Raw genomic sequence first — 16,852 nt, forward strand, 5'->3', positions numbered from 1 at the left:
CCTATCTGCCTCACACAAGGGCTGAGATATCAAACAGTAAAGATCAAAGAAAGATACTTCCTGTTTTAAAAATAACTTTGTCCTGACACTAGATTAGCAGTAAAATAAATTACACAGTCTTCTTATCCACAAAGTTGCCAACATCACTCTCAGGCAGGGCCTGCTTGTACTTGGTCTCAGGAGTTGCAATGGAGTAATCTATGAAAGTGACAATGAGATAAAGACCTGACACACAGGCCATGTGTCCTGCCTCCAGAAACCTCAGAGGGAATTAGGGAAGCTTGCATTCAGGAGGTGATGTCAGATCAGGTTGGAGGATACCCTGAAACCCAGTCCCCAAACGTTTTCAGTTGGAGCAAGATGAGTGGATGAAAATCCTGAGATTTCAGAAAGTTTTGAAAGCTTCTGTGACTAAACAATAGCAAAAATATTAATATTAAATACCCTTTATGAATAGCAGCTAGTATTAACAGTAAAATAGCTTTTACTATGCACATATCAGGGTCTAGGCATTCTACCATAGACTTTATCTACATTTTTGAGGTCTGGTCCTCACGAGTGGTAAGATGGACACCAGTTATTTCTAGTCAACAAAGTGAGCCTCTGAGAAGTTAAGCATCTCAACTGAGGCTACACTGTTGGTAAGTAGTAGAATGAGGCTCTGAATACAGATCTGGTGGCTCCAAAACTCCTTCCACTACAAAACACTACCGACACGTCCTAGGAATCCACTAGGGTCCTGAATCTGGTCCCCTGGCCCAGCAGAGTCCAAATCTGAGCTCCGTTTTCCCGAGTCCAGGAGCCCTCGCACAGTTTCTTCATCTGCAGAAGGAAGATCGTGACGGTACCTGTCTCAGGCTGTTCAGGCTGCTGTCACAGAATACCGTAGACTGGGTAGCTTATAAATTACAGAAACTTATTTCTCACAGTCCTGGAATCCAAGATCAAGGCACTGGCAGATTCGGTGTCTGGTGAGAGCCCGATTCCTAGACAGCTGTCTCTTTTGTGCTGTAACCTCTAGAGAACTCTCTGGTCTCATCCTCGTGACCTCATTACCTCCCAAAGGCCCCACTTCTTAATACCATTACCTTGGGGGTTAGGATTACAATATCTGAATTTTGGGGGGACACAAGCATTCAATCTAGAGCAGTACCTATCTCACAGGGTGCTGGGAGTGTTGGATGAGATAATCCCTGTAGCGTGTGGCTTCCTGGCACAGAGTAAGCATCTCTAAATGTTGGCTACTGTTAGTTCCACAAATACATGAATGAGCTTTTTGCCAAAGGTGTACCAATTGCACACACTTATCTCTTCTACAAGTTTTACAGAATGCACTTCCTTTTTGCAAAATAATAGGCTGAATGTGGCATAAAAGAAAGCTGGCTAGCTGGCAATGGAGTTAGACTTGTTTTTGAATTCTGGCTCTGCCATTCAGACTTCAGGCAGGTTGCTTCACTTCTCTGGGCCTTGCTTTCCCCATCTGTAAGATGGAGTGTGGGAGTGGTAATCACATGCTTTAGCAATGGGACACATAGTTGTTGCAAAATAATAGGAACGCTAATTACTCAGTCAATCAAAGTGACTACCATAAGTACCCACTACTGTTATGAGTCTTTTCACCTGCTTTCCAAACCATAGAGAAATCTGTTAGAGGCCCAGATCATTATTTTGATGTAACTGCCCCTAAAAATAACATTCCCTTATCCCGTGGAATCATCGGCTGCGTTCAAATATATTCCCAAGGACAAAAAACAGTCCCACACGTATGCGTGTATGATTAAACAACTCTAAGCATATAAAAGATGTCATAAATTAAGTAATGAGACACCATTACCATTGACGGCTGCACTATCTAGAGAAAAGGTCTACTTAGAAATTCTGGGGGGACCTTTAAGATGGCGGAGGAGTAAGATGTGGAGATCACCTTCCTCCCCACAGATAGATTAGAAATACATCTACATGTGGAACACCTCCTACAGAACAACTACTGAATGCTGGCAGAAGAACTCAGACTTCCCAAAAGGCAAGAAACTCCCGACATACCTGGGTAGGGCAAAAGAAAAAAGAAAAAACAGAGACAAAAGGATAGGGACGGGACCTGCACCAGTGGGAGGGAGCTGTGAAGGAGGAAAGGTTTCCACACACTAGGAAGCCCCTTTGCAGGAGGCGGAGGGGGGTGTTTCGGCGCCGCGGAGGAGAGCACAGCCACAGGGGTGCGGAGGGCAAAGCGGAGAGATTCCCGCACACAGGACTGGTGCCGACCAGCACTCACCAGCCCGAGAGGCTTGTCTGCTCACCCAACGGGGCAGGCGGGGGCTGGGAGCTGAGGCTCGGGCTTCGGAGGTCAGACCCCAGGGAAAGGACTGGGGTTGGCTGCGTGAACACAGCCCGAAGGGGGCTAGTGCGCCACAGCTAACTAGGCGGGAGTCCGGGAAAAAGTCTAGAACTGCCTAAGAGGCAAGAGACCATTGTTTCGGGGTGCACGAGGAGAGGGGATTGAGAGTACCGCCTAAACGAGCTCCACAGATGAGCACGAGCTCCACAGATGAGCGCGACCTGCGGCTATCAGCTCAGACACAAGAGACGGGAAAGAGATGCTAAGGCTGCTGCTGCAGCCACCAAGAAGCCTGTGTGCAAGCACAGGTCACTATCCACACCTCCCCTTCCAGGAGTCTGGGCAGCCTGCCACTTCCAGGGTCGTGTGATCCAGGGACAACGTCCCTGGGAGAACACACGGTGCTCCTCAGGCTGCTGCAATGTCACGCTGCCTCTGCCACCTCAGGCTCGCCCCGCACTCCGTACCCCTCCCTCCCCCCAGCCTGAGTGAGTCAGAGCCCCAGAATCAGCTGCTACTTTAACCCCATCCTGTCGGGGGCGGGAACAGACGCCCTCAGGCGACCTATACACAGAGGTGTGGCTAATCCAAAGCTGAACCCCAGGAGCTATGCAAACAAAGAAGAGAAAGGGAAATCTCTCCCAGCAGGCTCAGGAGCCGTGGAATAAATCTCCACAATCAATTTCATGTACCCTCCACCTGTGGAATACCTGAATAGACAACGAATCATCCCAAAATGAGGTGGTGGACTTTAGGAGCAATTGTAACTTGAGGTTTGCTTTCTGCACCTAATTTGTTTCTGGTTTTATGTTTATCTTAGTATAGTATTTAGAGTTTATTATCATTGGTAGATTGGTTTATTGATTTGGTTGCTCTCTTTCTTTTTTTTAAATATATATATATATATATATATGCTTTTCTTTTTCCTTTTTATCTTTTTGTGAATGTGTATGTGTATGCTTCTTTGTGTGATTTTGTCCGTATAGCTTTGCTTTTACCATTTGTCCTAGGGTTCTGTCTGGTTTTTTTCGTTTTGCTTTTTTTTTTTTTGTATAGTTTTTAGGGCTTGTTATCATTGGTGGACTTGTTCTTTGGTTTGGTTGCTCTCTTCTTTCTTTCTTTCTTTTACTTTATTACTTTTAAATTTTTCTTATTTTTAATAATTTATTTTTATTTTAATAACTTTCTTTTCTTTCATTTTCTTTTCTTTCTTGCTTTCTTTTTCTCTCCCTTTTCTTCTGAGCTGTGTGGCTGACAGGGTTTTGGTGCGCCGGCCAGGTGTCAGGCCTGTGCCTCTGAGGTAGGAGAGCCGAGTTCAGGACATTGGTCAAGCAGAGAACTCCCGGCTCCATGTAGTATTAAACAGCGAAAACTCTCCCAGAGATCTCCATCTCAACGCTAAGACCTAGCTCCACTCAATGATGAGCAAGCTACAGTGCTGGACACCCCATGCCAAACAACTTGCAAGACAGGAATACAATCACACCCATTAGCAGAGAGGCTGCCTAAAATCACAATAAGGTCACAGACACCCCAAAACACACCACCGGACATGGTCCTGCACACCAAAAAGACAAGATCCAGCATCGTCCACCGGAACACGGGCATCAGGCCCCTCCACCAGGAAGCCTACACAACCCACTGAACCAACCTTAGCCACTGTGGGCAGACACCAAAAACAATGTGAACTATGAACCTGCAGCCTGCGAAAAGCAGACCACAAACACAGTAAGTGAAGCAAAATGAGAAGACAGAGAAACACACAGCAGATGAAGGAGCAAGGTTAAAACCCACAAGACCAAATAAATGAAGAGGAAATAGGCAGTCTACCTGAAAAAGAATTCAGAGTAATGACAGTAAAAATGATCCAAAATCTTGGAAACAGAATGGAGAAAATACAAGAAACATTTAACAAGGACCTAGAAAAACTAAAGAGCAAACAAACAATAATGAATAACACAATAAATGAAATTAAAAATTCTCTAGAAGGAATCAATAGCAGAATAACTGAGGCAGAAAAATGGATAGGTGACCTGGAAGATAAAATAGTGGAAATAACTGCTAGGGAGCAGAATAAAGAAAAAAGAATGAAAAGAATTGAGGACAGTCTCAGGGACCTCTGGGACAACATTTAACACACCAACATTCGAATTATAGTGGTCCCGAAGAAGAAGAGAAATAGAAAGGGACTGAGAAAATATTTGAAGAGATTATAGTCGAAAACTTCCCTAATATGAGAAAGGACATAGTCAATCAAGTCCAGGAAGCGCAGAAAGTCCTACACAGGATAGATCCAAGGAGAAACATGCCAAGACACATATTAATCAAACTATCAAAAATTAAATGCAAAGAAAAATTATTAAAAGCAGCATGGGAAAAGCAACAAATAACATACAAGGGAATCCCCATAAGGTTAACAGCTGATCTTTCAGCAGAAACTCTGCAAGCCAGAAGCGAGTGGCAGGACATATTTAAAATGATGAAAGATTACTATATCCAGCAAGGATCTCATTCAGATTCGATGGAGAAATGAAAACCTTTACAGACAAGCAAAAGCTAAGAGAATTCAGCACCACCAAACTGGCTTTACAACAAACGCTAAAGGAACTTCTCTAGGCAGGAAACACAAGAGAAGGAAAAGATGTACAATAACAAACACAAAACAATTAAGAAAATGATAATGGGAACATACATATCGATAACTACCTTAAATGTAAATGGATTAAATGCTCCAACCAAAAGACATAGACTGGCTGAATGGATACAAAAACAAGACCTGTATATATGCTGTCGACAAGAGACCCACTTCAGACCTTGGAACACATACAGACTAAGAGTGAGGGGATGGAAAAAGATATTCCATAAAAATGGAAATCAAAAGAAAGCTGGAGAAGCAATTCTGATATCAGACAAAACAGACTTTAAAATAAAGACTACTACAAGAGACAAAGAAGGACAGGGCATAATGATTAAGGGATCAATCCAAGAAAGATATAGCAATTGCAAATATTTATGCACCCAACATAGGAGCACCTCAATACATAAGGCAAATGCTGACAGCCATAAAAGGGGAAATTGACAGTAACACAATCATAGTAGGGGACTTTAACACCCCACTTTCACCAATGGACAGATCATCCAAAATGAAAATAAATAAGGAAACACAAGCTTTGAATGACACACTAGACCAGATGGACTTAATTGATATTTATAGGACATTTCATCCAAAAACAACAGAATACACTTTCTTCTCAAGTGCTCATGGAACATTCTCCAGGATAGATCATATCTTGGGTCACAAATCAAGACTTGGTAAATTTAAGAAAATTGAAATTGTATCAAGTATCTTTTCTGACCACAACACTATGAGACTAGATATCAATTACAGGAAAAAAATCTGCAAAAAAATACAAACAACGGAGGCTAAACAATACATTACTAAATAACCAAGAGATCACTGAAGAAATCAAAAAATACTTAGAAACAAATGACAATGAAAACATGACAACCCAAAACCTATGGGATACAGCAAAAGCAGTTCTAAGAGGGAAGTTTATAGCAATACAATCCTACCTCAAGAAACAACAAACATCTCAAATAAACAACCTAACCCTACACCTAAAGCAATTAGATAAAGAAGAAAAAAAAATCCCAAAGTTAGCAGAAGGAAAGAAATCACAAAGATCAGATCAGAAATAAATGAAAAAGAAAAGAAGGAAACAATAGCAAAGATCAATAAAACTAAAAGCTTGTTCTTTGAAAAACAAATTGATAAACCTTTAGCCAGACTCATCAAGAAAAAAAGGGAAAAGACTCAAATCAATAGAATTAGAAATGAAAAAGGAGAAGTAACAACTGACACTGCAGAAATACAAAGGATGATAGATTACTACAAGCAACTCTATGCCAATAAAATGGACAACCTGGAAGAAATGGACAAATTCTTAGAAAAGCACAACCTTCCAAGACTGAGCCAGGAAGAAATAGAAAATATAAACAGACCAATCACAAGCCCTGAAATTGAGACTGTGATTAAAAATCTTCCAACAAACAAAAGACCACATGGCTTCACAGACAAATTCTATCAAACATTTAGAGAAGAGCTAACACCTATCCTTCTCTAACTCTTCCAAAATATAATAGAGGGAGGAACATTCCCAAACTCATTCTTTGAGGCCACCGTCACCTTGATACCAAAATCAGACAAAGATGTTAGAAAGAAAGAAAACTACAGGCCAATATCATTGATTAACATAGATGCAAAAATCCTCAACAAAATACTAGCAAACAGAATCCAACAGCACATTAAAAGGATCATACACCATGATCAAGTGGGGTTTATCCCAGGAATGCAAGGATACTTCAATACATGCAAATCAATCAATGTGATAAACCATAATAACAAATTAAAGAATAAAAACTGTATGATCTCAATAGATGCAGAAAAAGCTTTCGACAAAGTTCAACGCCGATTTATGATAAAAACCCTGCAGAAAGTAGGCATAGAGGGAACTTACATCAACATAAGAAAGGCCATATATGACAAACCCACAGCCAACATCACTCTCAATGGCGAAAAACTGAAATCGTTTCCTCTAAGGTCAGGAACAAGAGAAGGTTGTCCACTCTCACCACTATTATTCAACACAGTTTTGGAAGTTTTTGCCACAGCAGTCAGAGAAGAAAAAGAAATAAAAGGAATCCAAATGAGAAAAGAAGAAGTAAAGCTGTCACTGTTTGTGGATGACATGATACTGTACATAGAGAATCCTAAAGATGCTACCAGAAAACTACTAGAGCTAATCAATCAATGAATTTGGCAAAGTAGCAGGATACAAAATTAATGCATAGAAATATCTTGCATTCCTATACACTAATGACGAAAAATCTGAGAGAGAAATTAAGGAAATACTCCCATTTACCATTGCAACAAAAAGAATAAAACACCTAGGGATAAACCTACCTAAGGAGACAAAAGACCTGTATGCAGAAAAGTATAAGACACTGATGAAAGAAATTAAAGATGATACAAACAGATGGAGAGATATACCATATTCTTGGACTGGAAGAATCAGCATTGTGAAAATGACTATATTACCCAAAGAAATCTACAGATTCAATGCAATCCTTATCAAACTACCAATGGCATTTTTCACAGAACTAGAACAAAAAATTTCACAATTTGTATGGAAACACAAAAGACCCCGAATAGCCAAAGCAATCTTGAGAAAGAAAAATGGAGCTGGAGGAATCAGGCTGCCTGACTTCAGACTATACTATGAAGCTACAGTAATCAAGACAGTATGGTACTGGCACAAAAACAGAAATATAGATCAATGGAACAGGACAGAAAGCCCAGAAATAAACCCATGCATATATGCTCACCTTATTTTTGATAAAGGAGACAAGAGTATACAATGGAGAAAAGACAGCCTCTTCAAAAAGTGGTGCTGGGAAAACTGGACAGCTACATGTAAAAGAATGAAATTAGAACACTCCCTAACACCAGACACAAAAATAAACTCAAAATGGATTAACGACCTAAATATAAGGCCAGACACAATAAAACTCTTAGAGGAAAACATAGGTAGAACACTCAATGACATAAATCATAGCAAGATCCTTTTTGACACACCTCCTAGAAGCAACTGACAAAGGATTAATCTTCAAAATTTACAAGCAGCTCATGCAGCTCAATATCAAAAAAACAAACAACCCAATCCAAAAATGGGCAGAAGACCTAAATAGACATTTTTCCAAAGAAGTTATACAGATTGCCAACAAACACATAAAAGGATGCTCAACATCACTAATCATTAGAGAAATGCAAATCAATAGTACAATGAAATATCACCTCACACCAGTCAGAATGGCCATCATGAAAAAATCTACAAACAATAAATGCTGGACAGGGTGTGGAGAAAAGGGAACCCTCTTGCACTGTTGGTAGGAATGTAAATTGATACAGCCACTATGGAGAACAGTATGGAACTTCCTTAAAAAATTAAAATTAGAACTACCACATGACCCAGTAATCCCACTACTGGGCATATACCCTGAGAAAACCATAATTCAAAAAGAGTCATGTACCACAATGTTCATTGCAGCTCTATTTACAATAGCCAGGACATGTAAGCAACCTAAGTGTCCATCGACAGATAAATGAATAAAGAAGATGTGGCACATATATACAATGGAATATTACTCAGCCATAAAAAGGAACGAAACTGAGTTATTTGTAGTGAGGTGGGTGGACCTAGAGTCTGTCATACAGAGTGCAGTAAGTCAGAAAGAGAAAAACAAATACTGTATGCTAACACATATACATGGAATCCAAAAAAAAAAAAAAAAAAGGTTATGAAGAACCTAGGGGCAGGACAGGAATAAATACACTGACGTAGAGAATGGACTTGAGGACACGGCGAGTGGAAAGGGTAAGATGGGACAAAGTGAGAGACGCATTTACATATATACACTACCAAATGTAAAACAGATAGTAGGAAGCAGCCGCATAGCACAAGGAGATCAGCTTGGTGCTTTGTGACTGCCTAGAGGGGTGGGATAGGGAGGGTGGGAGGGAGATGCAAGAGGGAGGAGATATGTGGATATATGTATAGCTGATTCTCTTTGTTATAAAGCAGAAACTAACACACCATTGTAAAGGAATTATACTCCAATAAAGATCTTAGGGCTTCCCTGGTGGCGCAGTGGTTGAGAGTCCGCCTGCTGATGCAGGAGACACGGGTTTGTGCCCCGGTCCGGGAAGATCCCACATGCCGCGGAGCGGCTGGTCCCGTGAGCCATGGCCGCTGAGCCTGCGCGTCCGGAGCCTGTGCTCCGCAACGGGAGAGGCCACAACAGTGAGAGGCCCGCGTACCGCAAAAAAAAAAAAAAAAGATGTTAAAAAAAACTAAAGAAATTCTGTGTGCCCTATCTGATTCAGAATATTGTCATCCCAAGGTGAACACTGGCCTACACAGTAAAGCTAACGCATATAATTGAACATAATGGAAGTCAAACCTTGATTGATTTTCATGGTAATTGGTTTGTATTAAAGCATAACACACACTATTAAAAGTCAGGCTATCAGACAGATAAAAAAACCAACCTCAAACCTGTTAATTAAAACCAGTACTCTGTGTTTCCCTACCAATTATGTCTCCAAACACCAGCCTGGAGTTTGTTTTATTCACTTGTTGAATGTCCCACATGTTAAAAAGTAACAGTACTTTTTCCATCTTTTGTTACTATGCCAAACAAAATATGCTTTGTATTAACGTTGAAATTCACTTACTGGCCTTTTGGGGAAACATGGTGTTCACCTCCCTAATAAATCCTGATACCTGACTTAACCACTTAGACACTGAACACTTGGGCCATTAAATTCTTAAATCTCCAGTTCAAATGTGCATTGTACAATTCATAACTTCATTGACAAACTTAGAAATCTGACCACACCCTAGAAGGGAGCAATCTACAATGTGCCCTCGCTTTCCATTTTAGTCTTTTGTTCTCGATTTGCAAAGTTCCCTGTCCATCTAGAAGTTCTGATTATGTTTTTAAAAATGCATATATATTCACACTCTATGCAGATACAACCAGAAAATTCTACCTGTTTATCTTTTTATCCTGGGTTTTCTAATTAGCCAGACTCAGAAGTAGGGGAAATTCTAAGTGCCAAAGGTAAATATCCCAATATTTAGAAAAGTGAAGCCTTACACTTTGACAATGGTGGCTAGCTAAAACCGGTAACAGGTTAGGGTTTCTTCAGTTTGCACTCACGAATGTGTTACATGCATAATGAACTCTCACCCATCTTCTGCTATTTTTCTATCTGGAGAATCGCAGAATTCGGAACTTCCACCAGGAGGCTGCAGGCACTGATCCATCCCTTATTTTTGCCTGTTGCTACACACTGGGACGGAAGAGCGCAGCTCACATCCTTGAGTCTTCTGATGGTACTCAGGTATTTAGCTTTCTGCAGCATAGTGTTTGCTGGCTCAAACAATTACCTCCTTTGCATTTTTCTCCTCTCTTCACTAGTGTGGCTTGTCTCCAAGCATCCTTAGAGTCTAAAATATCCAGGTATGGAAACAAACTAAGTGTCCGCTGATGGATGAATGAATAAAGTGTGGCATATATGTGCACAATAGAATATTATTCAACCATGAGAAAGAAGGAAATCCTGTCATTTACAACAACATGGATGAAGCTGGAGGGCATTATGCGAACTGAAATAAGCCAGACAGAGAAAGACAAACAGTGTGTGGTATCATTTATATATGGAAACTTAAAAAAAATAAGTGGAACTCATAGAAACAGAGTCGAATAACAATGGTTGCCAGGGACTGGGGTGGTGGTAGTGAGGGAAATAGGGAGAGCCCGGTAAAAGGGTACAGACTTTCAGTTATAAGATGAATAAGGTCTGAGGATTTAATGTAAACATGGTAACTATAGTTGATAACACTGTATTGTATAACTGAAATTTGCTAAGAAAGCAGAATTAAGTGTTTTCATAAAAATGTAAATATATGAGGTGATGGATGTATTTCTTAACTTGATGATGGGAATCTTGTCATAATGCATGCATATATTAAATCATCACTTTAAATATATTGCCATTTTAAATGTCAATTATACCTCAATAAAGCTGAAAAAAGAAACTAAATGAATAAAATATCCAGGATTTCAAGGCAACAGCTATATACTCCTTTGTGCCATTTCTGTTCCTTCTCCAAAAAGTACATATTCACCAATTTCATCAAAAATAAAGAGTTATGTACAAAGTTGTTGCTGCAGCAACAACTGTTTATGATGTTTAGAGACTCTAATGATGTTTAGAGACTCTAATGATGTTTAGAGACTCTAGCTGCAGCCTTAAGCTATGAGAGACAGGTTAAATAAATTATGGTATATCTATATAATGGAACATTGGGAATATAATACAACCATTGCAAATGATGCTCTAATGCTGTAAGAAAATGCTTTTGCTAACATTTTTAAATAAAAAAGGATAAACTGGGAGTTTGGGACTGACATATACATACTACTATATTTAAAACAGATAATCAACAAGGACCTACTATATAGCATAGGGAATTCTGCTCAATATTCTGTAATAATCTAAATGGGAAAAGAATTTTAAAAAGAATAGATATAAGTATATGTATAACTGAATCACTTTGCTGTACACCTGAAACTAATACAACATTGTAAATCAAATACAGTCCAATAAAAAGAAGTTATCAAAATCTTATCTTAGTGTGATCCAAAATTACCTTTAGCACATTTTAAACAGTCATTTTCTCTGAGTGATGGTACTGTGAGTACTTTTTCCTGCTTTTTTCCTCCATTTTTGTATTACCCAATATTTTGGGAGGCAAAGGGGGGAAAAAGGTAATTGTGGGGCTAGGAGTGTCATAGTTAATCAAATAAAACTTTTTGGTCTTTCTTATTGTAGCCCCCCCCCCCTCCTTTTTAAGTAAGGAAGTCATTCTGAGGTGTCTCTGCCAGCTCAGTCGTCTTGTCCTGTGGGTTAGTGGTGGACAGTGTTCTATATGGCGGTGATGACAGCTGGCATTTACTGAATAACTGCTATGTGCCAAGCAGGAATCTAAGTTCTTTATATACATATTATCTTATTTAATCCTCACATCAACCTGGTGAGGCTGTATGATTAGCTCCATCTTACCAATACTGAAACTGAAACACAGAGGTTAAATAAATGGCCGCAGGTCATCCAGCTGCAATTCACACTCAAGCTCTCCAGAGTTTGAATAACTACACCATTTACAAACATTAGGCTCTTGGCATTTTGCTAGGACTATCATTAGTTTAGAAATATTTGGTATATGAGTTGACTTCATAAGGAGTCAGCTACTTTTGTATGCTTCAAAAACATCAGAGCACCAAGGAGCACGCGAAAGGAGTCTCCCTATAGAGACCTCATGGAAACTCCACTGAAGGACTTTCACCATCATCTGTCTTACAGATGGAAATGGCTACTTCAGTGAGGTGGTGATGATGTCACCTGTACCATTTTCATCAACATCAATCAAATACTCAAATATCTGTACCCAAGTTGCACAGCATATGAAAAAAACTACCAACTGTAATAAGGCTTTCAACTTAATTGCGGAGAAAAGACCAATAACATACATGGAACAATCAGCACAGGGCAGAAATAAAAACTTTTAAAATAACAATAATAAAACGTTAAGCCATGTGGCAGACTGGATAACTAGCATAGAAGTCATGTAGAAAGAACCATCAGCTCTGAAGTATCTTAGAATCTGAAGGTACAATATAAGAAACAATACTTGAAGATCATCTAGCCGACTCCAGCATTCCAAGAGGAGACCTAACTTGGTTGAGGGCACCCAGTTGCTAAAGTAACCAAGAAAGCTTGAAGAAGCAGTTAAGTCTTGGAAAAGCTTTCCAAGGATAATAAGCACAGTGAGTGAGGTGATCTTTTGATTAAAAGAGTGGACAAGATTTCCTGATTTAGCAAAATCAACCTGCCACTATTCTGATTTTTAGATTACAAGATTGTGAATAGTCCTTGCACAGAGGGATCAGATTTAAAATTTTTAAATAATCAAAAACTACTGAATTGTTTGTTTCATTCCATTCATTGCTTTTAAACATGAACTATTTTAATGTTTATCACACTCTACCCAAAATATCAGCAAACAGAAACACACCTACTCACATATGCAATCCAGGTGCCTATCTGAGAGAAGTGATATCTGGCTGCCCTAAAACACCTCTGGTTTGGACAGAAGCAGGAGTTTGAAGTTGCAAACTGTAAGTAGGAATTAATTATTTGTCCAGCTTTGAAGCTTTTATCAACCACATACTCAAATTTCATTTAAAGCATGTAAATACTCTTTGTAATAATTGCTTATGTAAAAAGCTATCAGTCATCATAAAATAGGGATGTGCTTGAGTCTAAGTAGATTTGTCTTAGACTACCTAAATATCAACTGATTGGGCAGTATTTTTTTTTGTAAAAAGATACTTGAATGCTAATAGGCAAGGTATAAAGATACTAAATTAAGCCTAGTTTTAACTAAGAGATTTTGGTAGTCAACACAGCAGATGTGGCTCAGAACATATAAAATTTATTTCAGAAATGTTTGTTCAAATTTGAGAAAAAAAACATGATAGGATAATAAAAAGTCAATTTTGATGAATTCTTTTTAAAAGATAAATAAGTATGATCGCTAGACTTAAAATAACTATGGTTTTCATTAAAAAAAATACAAAACTAATACCTGACAAAGCACACAGGCATAAAGTTATACTTTCCTGTATTCTAGAATAATACTTCCTGCGGATCTGCAAGCAAAAGTTAAGGCTCAAGGTTATTTTTTCTCTGCCTTCATGCTATTGTTAAGAGAGTGTATTTTCAATTCCTCAAAAATTACTTCAAGAGGTATTATACACTCAGTTAAACAGACCATTTAAGCTAGCAATACTATATACTCAAAGCAGTTCTCTTTCGTTATATTTTAGCTATTTACATTGTGAATTCTCATACAGTTTGTTAATGTAAATCAGAGAAATAACTAAAATCTGGCTTCAAAATAAGTAAAACAAGTTAATAAATCATTAGGAATCAATGCTAAATCCATAAAGAAAGTCATTTTCTAACAAGACTCAAAAACAAAAGTAAACAGAAATTTAGGTGTTAAGATGCCTTCCTTATAACTGTAGCCAATCTGTTGTATGGGTTCAAAGTTCCCGACAAGACGTTAACTTTCAACCGAAACATTTCAGACCTACAAAATACAAGTATCAGAGTTACCGCGTCCCACAGTCGAGTTAAAATGCTTTCCAAAGTCTCAGAGACTTTACCTGAATGCAGAAAAGCTAAGAGTCTAAGTTGATAAACAGAAACAGAAAAAAGTGAAGCTGTTTGCCAAATACCAAGCTTTTACAGACGAAAACAAAGCATATCTAGCAATTTCCCTATGTGAAACAGAATAACCTGTATGCAAAACGTGCATGTTTGAATGCAATCACTTATTAGCATGCATTCTACTTACTTTGCTTTCTGCCATTTATAAGCTTCATTAAGGAGACCCAGAAAGAGGTAACAAATTGAATTAAGTTCAGCTCAGATAAGAAAATCCTGTTGTAAATTCGAGCTACAATTTGCATCTCAGAATTTCCAGCGGGGAAGGGACTCTTCACAAACTAACATATATACAAGCTTTAGATTGTGAAATAACGCATTTCAGCATTCTGCACTGTACAGTACTATTAGAAACCTCAACTCCACCTCCCCACTCCGCGAAAAAATTCACCTCCAATCTTCATTGGTCCACATAGTTCCGGCCCACATGGTATCAGTGGGTGTGTCCCTCCCAACAGGTCCTCTCATTGGCTGCGAGGAAACAGCGTTTAATAGGCTGTGATTTTCCGGGGCTGTCAAACTCCACGCCTCCAGACCTCGAGCTTGCGAATAGGCCCATGGAGGTGGCGGCTTCTCTGCGATTCAAAGGGCAAGCTGACTGCCCTGAGCGCCAACCCAGAAAGACAAGCTCTCATAAGGGAAAGGGGCGAGAAGAACGAGGGCAACTCAGGCTCTCCACCCACCGCTGCTCTACCCCTACTCCCGGACCCCACCAAATGTTGACACACGTGCATTTCCCCACCGACAAATTAGTAAGGTGGCCAGTGCATTTGCCTTCCATTGAGCCGTGACCTGAGGAGCAGCTCAGACTCCGAGTCCAATCGCCTATTCTACAGATGGAAGCAAGCAAGGGTCAGGCTTAGGCAACGATCTGTAGTGCTTGCGCCCCCTCAGAGCGGTCCGCCGACGGTGGGCGCTGGTGTGCACGACGCGCGCTTCGGTGCCTGGCCCGCCGCTCCCGGGTGCCGGACCCCGCGCTGCGCCTGCCTGGCGCCCGCGCTCCCCTCCCGGAGGGACTTACGCGGCCTGTTCTTCCTCCCCGAGTCCATCCTCCTCCGCAGCCGGCATTTCTTGGCCGGGGAGTCGTGCTGAGGGGGCGGCGGCTGTGGCTGGAGCTCTGGCTGGAGCGGGAGGCGCGGGGGCGCCGCGTCGCCGCCGCCCGGGAGGCTCCGGCTGCAGAGGCGCGGCGGCTGGATGGGCGGCGGGTGGAAGCCGTTGTGCAGCACTCCGTTCACGGCTGCAGCGCCGGCGGGAGTCCCCGGGGCATGCGAGGCCGAGCGCTCCGGCTGCCCGCCGTGGTCGCCCATGCCAGGGGCTGGTGGGGCGGCGCGCGGGGCCCGGCTCAGGCGGCCTCGCTGGAGGTCATTCTCGGGCGTCTTTATTTCCCCGGATCCTCCTTGCGGCTTCCGATTCAACAGCCGCAGAGCCGGCGCCGAGGGATGGCGAGCCGGGCGCTCCTCCCCTCCTCCCGCCGGCGCTCCAACCTCCTCCACGCCCTGCCCCCCGCGCGCCGGCCCCCCGGCGCCGGCCTGGAGCATGCCCACTCCCGGCGCGGAATCGGGGATACCAGCGCACCCCCGGCCGGGGCCCCGGCAGCCCGCCTTCCCCGGATCCCCCAGCCGCGCGACTTCAAACGCGGCTTCCTCGCCTCCCAGACCTGTCCCCGCTACTGAGCATGCCCAGTCCTGCCCGCCACCGCCGCCGCCACCGCCGAGCTTCAACATGGGGACTGAAGTTCTCTGGCTTTGCAAAGGAGAGATGGGTGGGTTGGGCTTCGTATGGCGGAGCGAGCCGAGAGGGGACTGGGCTAGGCCGGCGCGAGAGGAGCGAGAAGCTTCGGGAGGAACGTGCGGGGAAGACAAATACCTGTAGAGGTTTGGGTTTGCTAATCCTGTCCCCAGTGAGCTAGATACCTTTGCAAGGTCATTCACGTCGTACTCTCCTCCCCGAAACCTTTGTGAGTGTGTGTGTGTGTTTAGTGAAGTGACCAAACTACTCACAGGCCTGAAGGGAAGGAGAACGATTATTTATAGAAAGATAGGCGGATTTGGAGAGGGAGAAGTGTGTAATTTCTTTGCTGGCACACAGACTCCTTGTGGCCTCGTGGAGTTGTCTTTTGCAGGGAGGAAACCTAGGAATTCAGTGTAAGGACAGTGAAGGTCACAGATGTAGGCGGGATTAACCGGTGCTGGAAGAGACCAAGTAAACAGAAGCAGTCCCAAGCTATAAAAAGCACTTTCCTCACCCAGAAAGGACGTTTAAGAGACAATGTCACTCTATTTATAGAGTAAGGAGTTGCCTGTGTTTTAAGAAGGGAAGGCAGCATCGCAGGGTAGACAACCCCATAGGCTCCGGAGTCAGAGCTGGGTTCAAATTCCAACTCAGCCCCTGATCAAACCAAGAGAAAGTCATTGCTCAAGTTAACACACCTGGCGACAGGGGACAGGACTGGAGACGCTCAGTAGGCAGGACAAATTTGGGTGGTGAGGACCTTCCTAAAGCTGTGTAATCCCGTGAGGCCTCAGCTTTTGAATCTAACTAGGAGCTGTCATGAGAAATCTGTCTGAAAGTACCTGGTACAGTCCTGGCACACAGTT

At 41.8% G+C, this 16,852-nt stretch overlaps 1 protein-coding gene across 6 annotated transcripts in view; it reads right to left on the bottom strand.

Moving 5' to 3' along the window:
- Nucleotides 1-16,852, bottom strand: part of PANK1 (pantothenate kinase 1) — a 110,772-nt gene that overhangs the window by 52,697 nt on the left and 41,223 nt on the right. Inside the window, exon 1 of one of the 6 annotated variants that reach the window (XM_004279384.3) lies at nucleotides 15,277-16,231. The exons of 4 other annotated variants lie outside the window; for them this stretch is intronic. In XM_004279384.3, coding sequence (XP_004279432.1) covers nucleotides 15,277-15,979 — 703 coding nt within the window. In that variant the 5' untranslated portion in view covers nucleotides 15,980-16,231. Of the gene's footprint in view, nucleotides 1-14,385; nucleotides 15,239-15,276; nucleotides 16,232-16,852 lie in introns of those variants that run through there. One more of the 6 variants, XM_033404848.2, reaches the window with a different exon arrangement.

Source organism: Orcinus orca, chromosome 14, assembly GCF_937001465.1.
Source record: "Orcinus orca chromosome 14, mOrcOrc1.1, whole genome shotgun sequence".
NCBI classification, from domain to species: Eukaryota; Metazoa; Chordata; class Mammalia; order Artiodactyla; family Delphinidae; genus Orcinus; species Orcinus orca.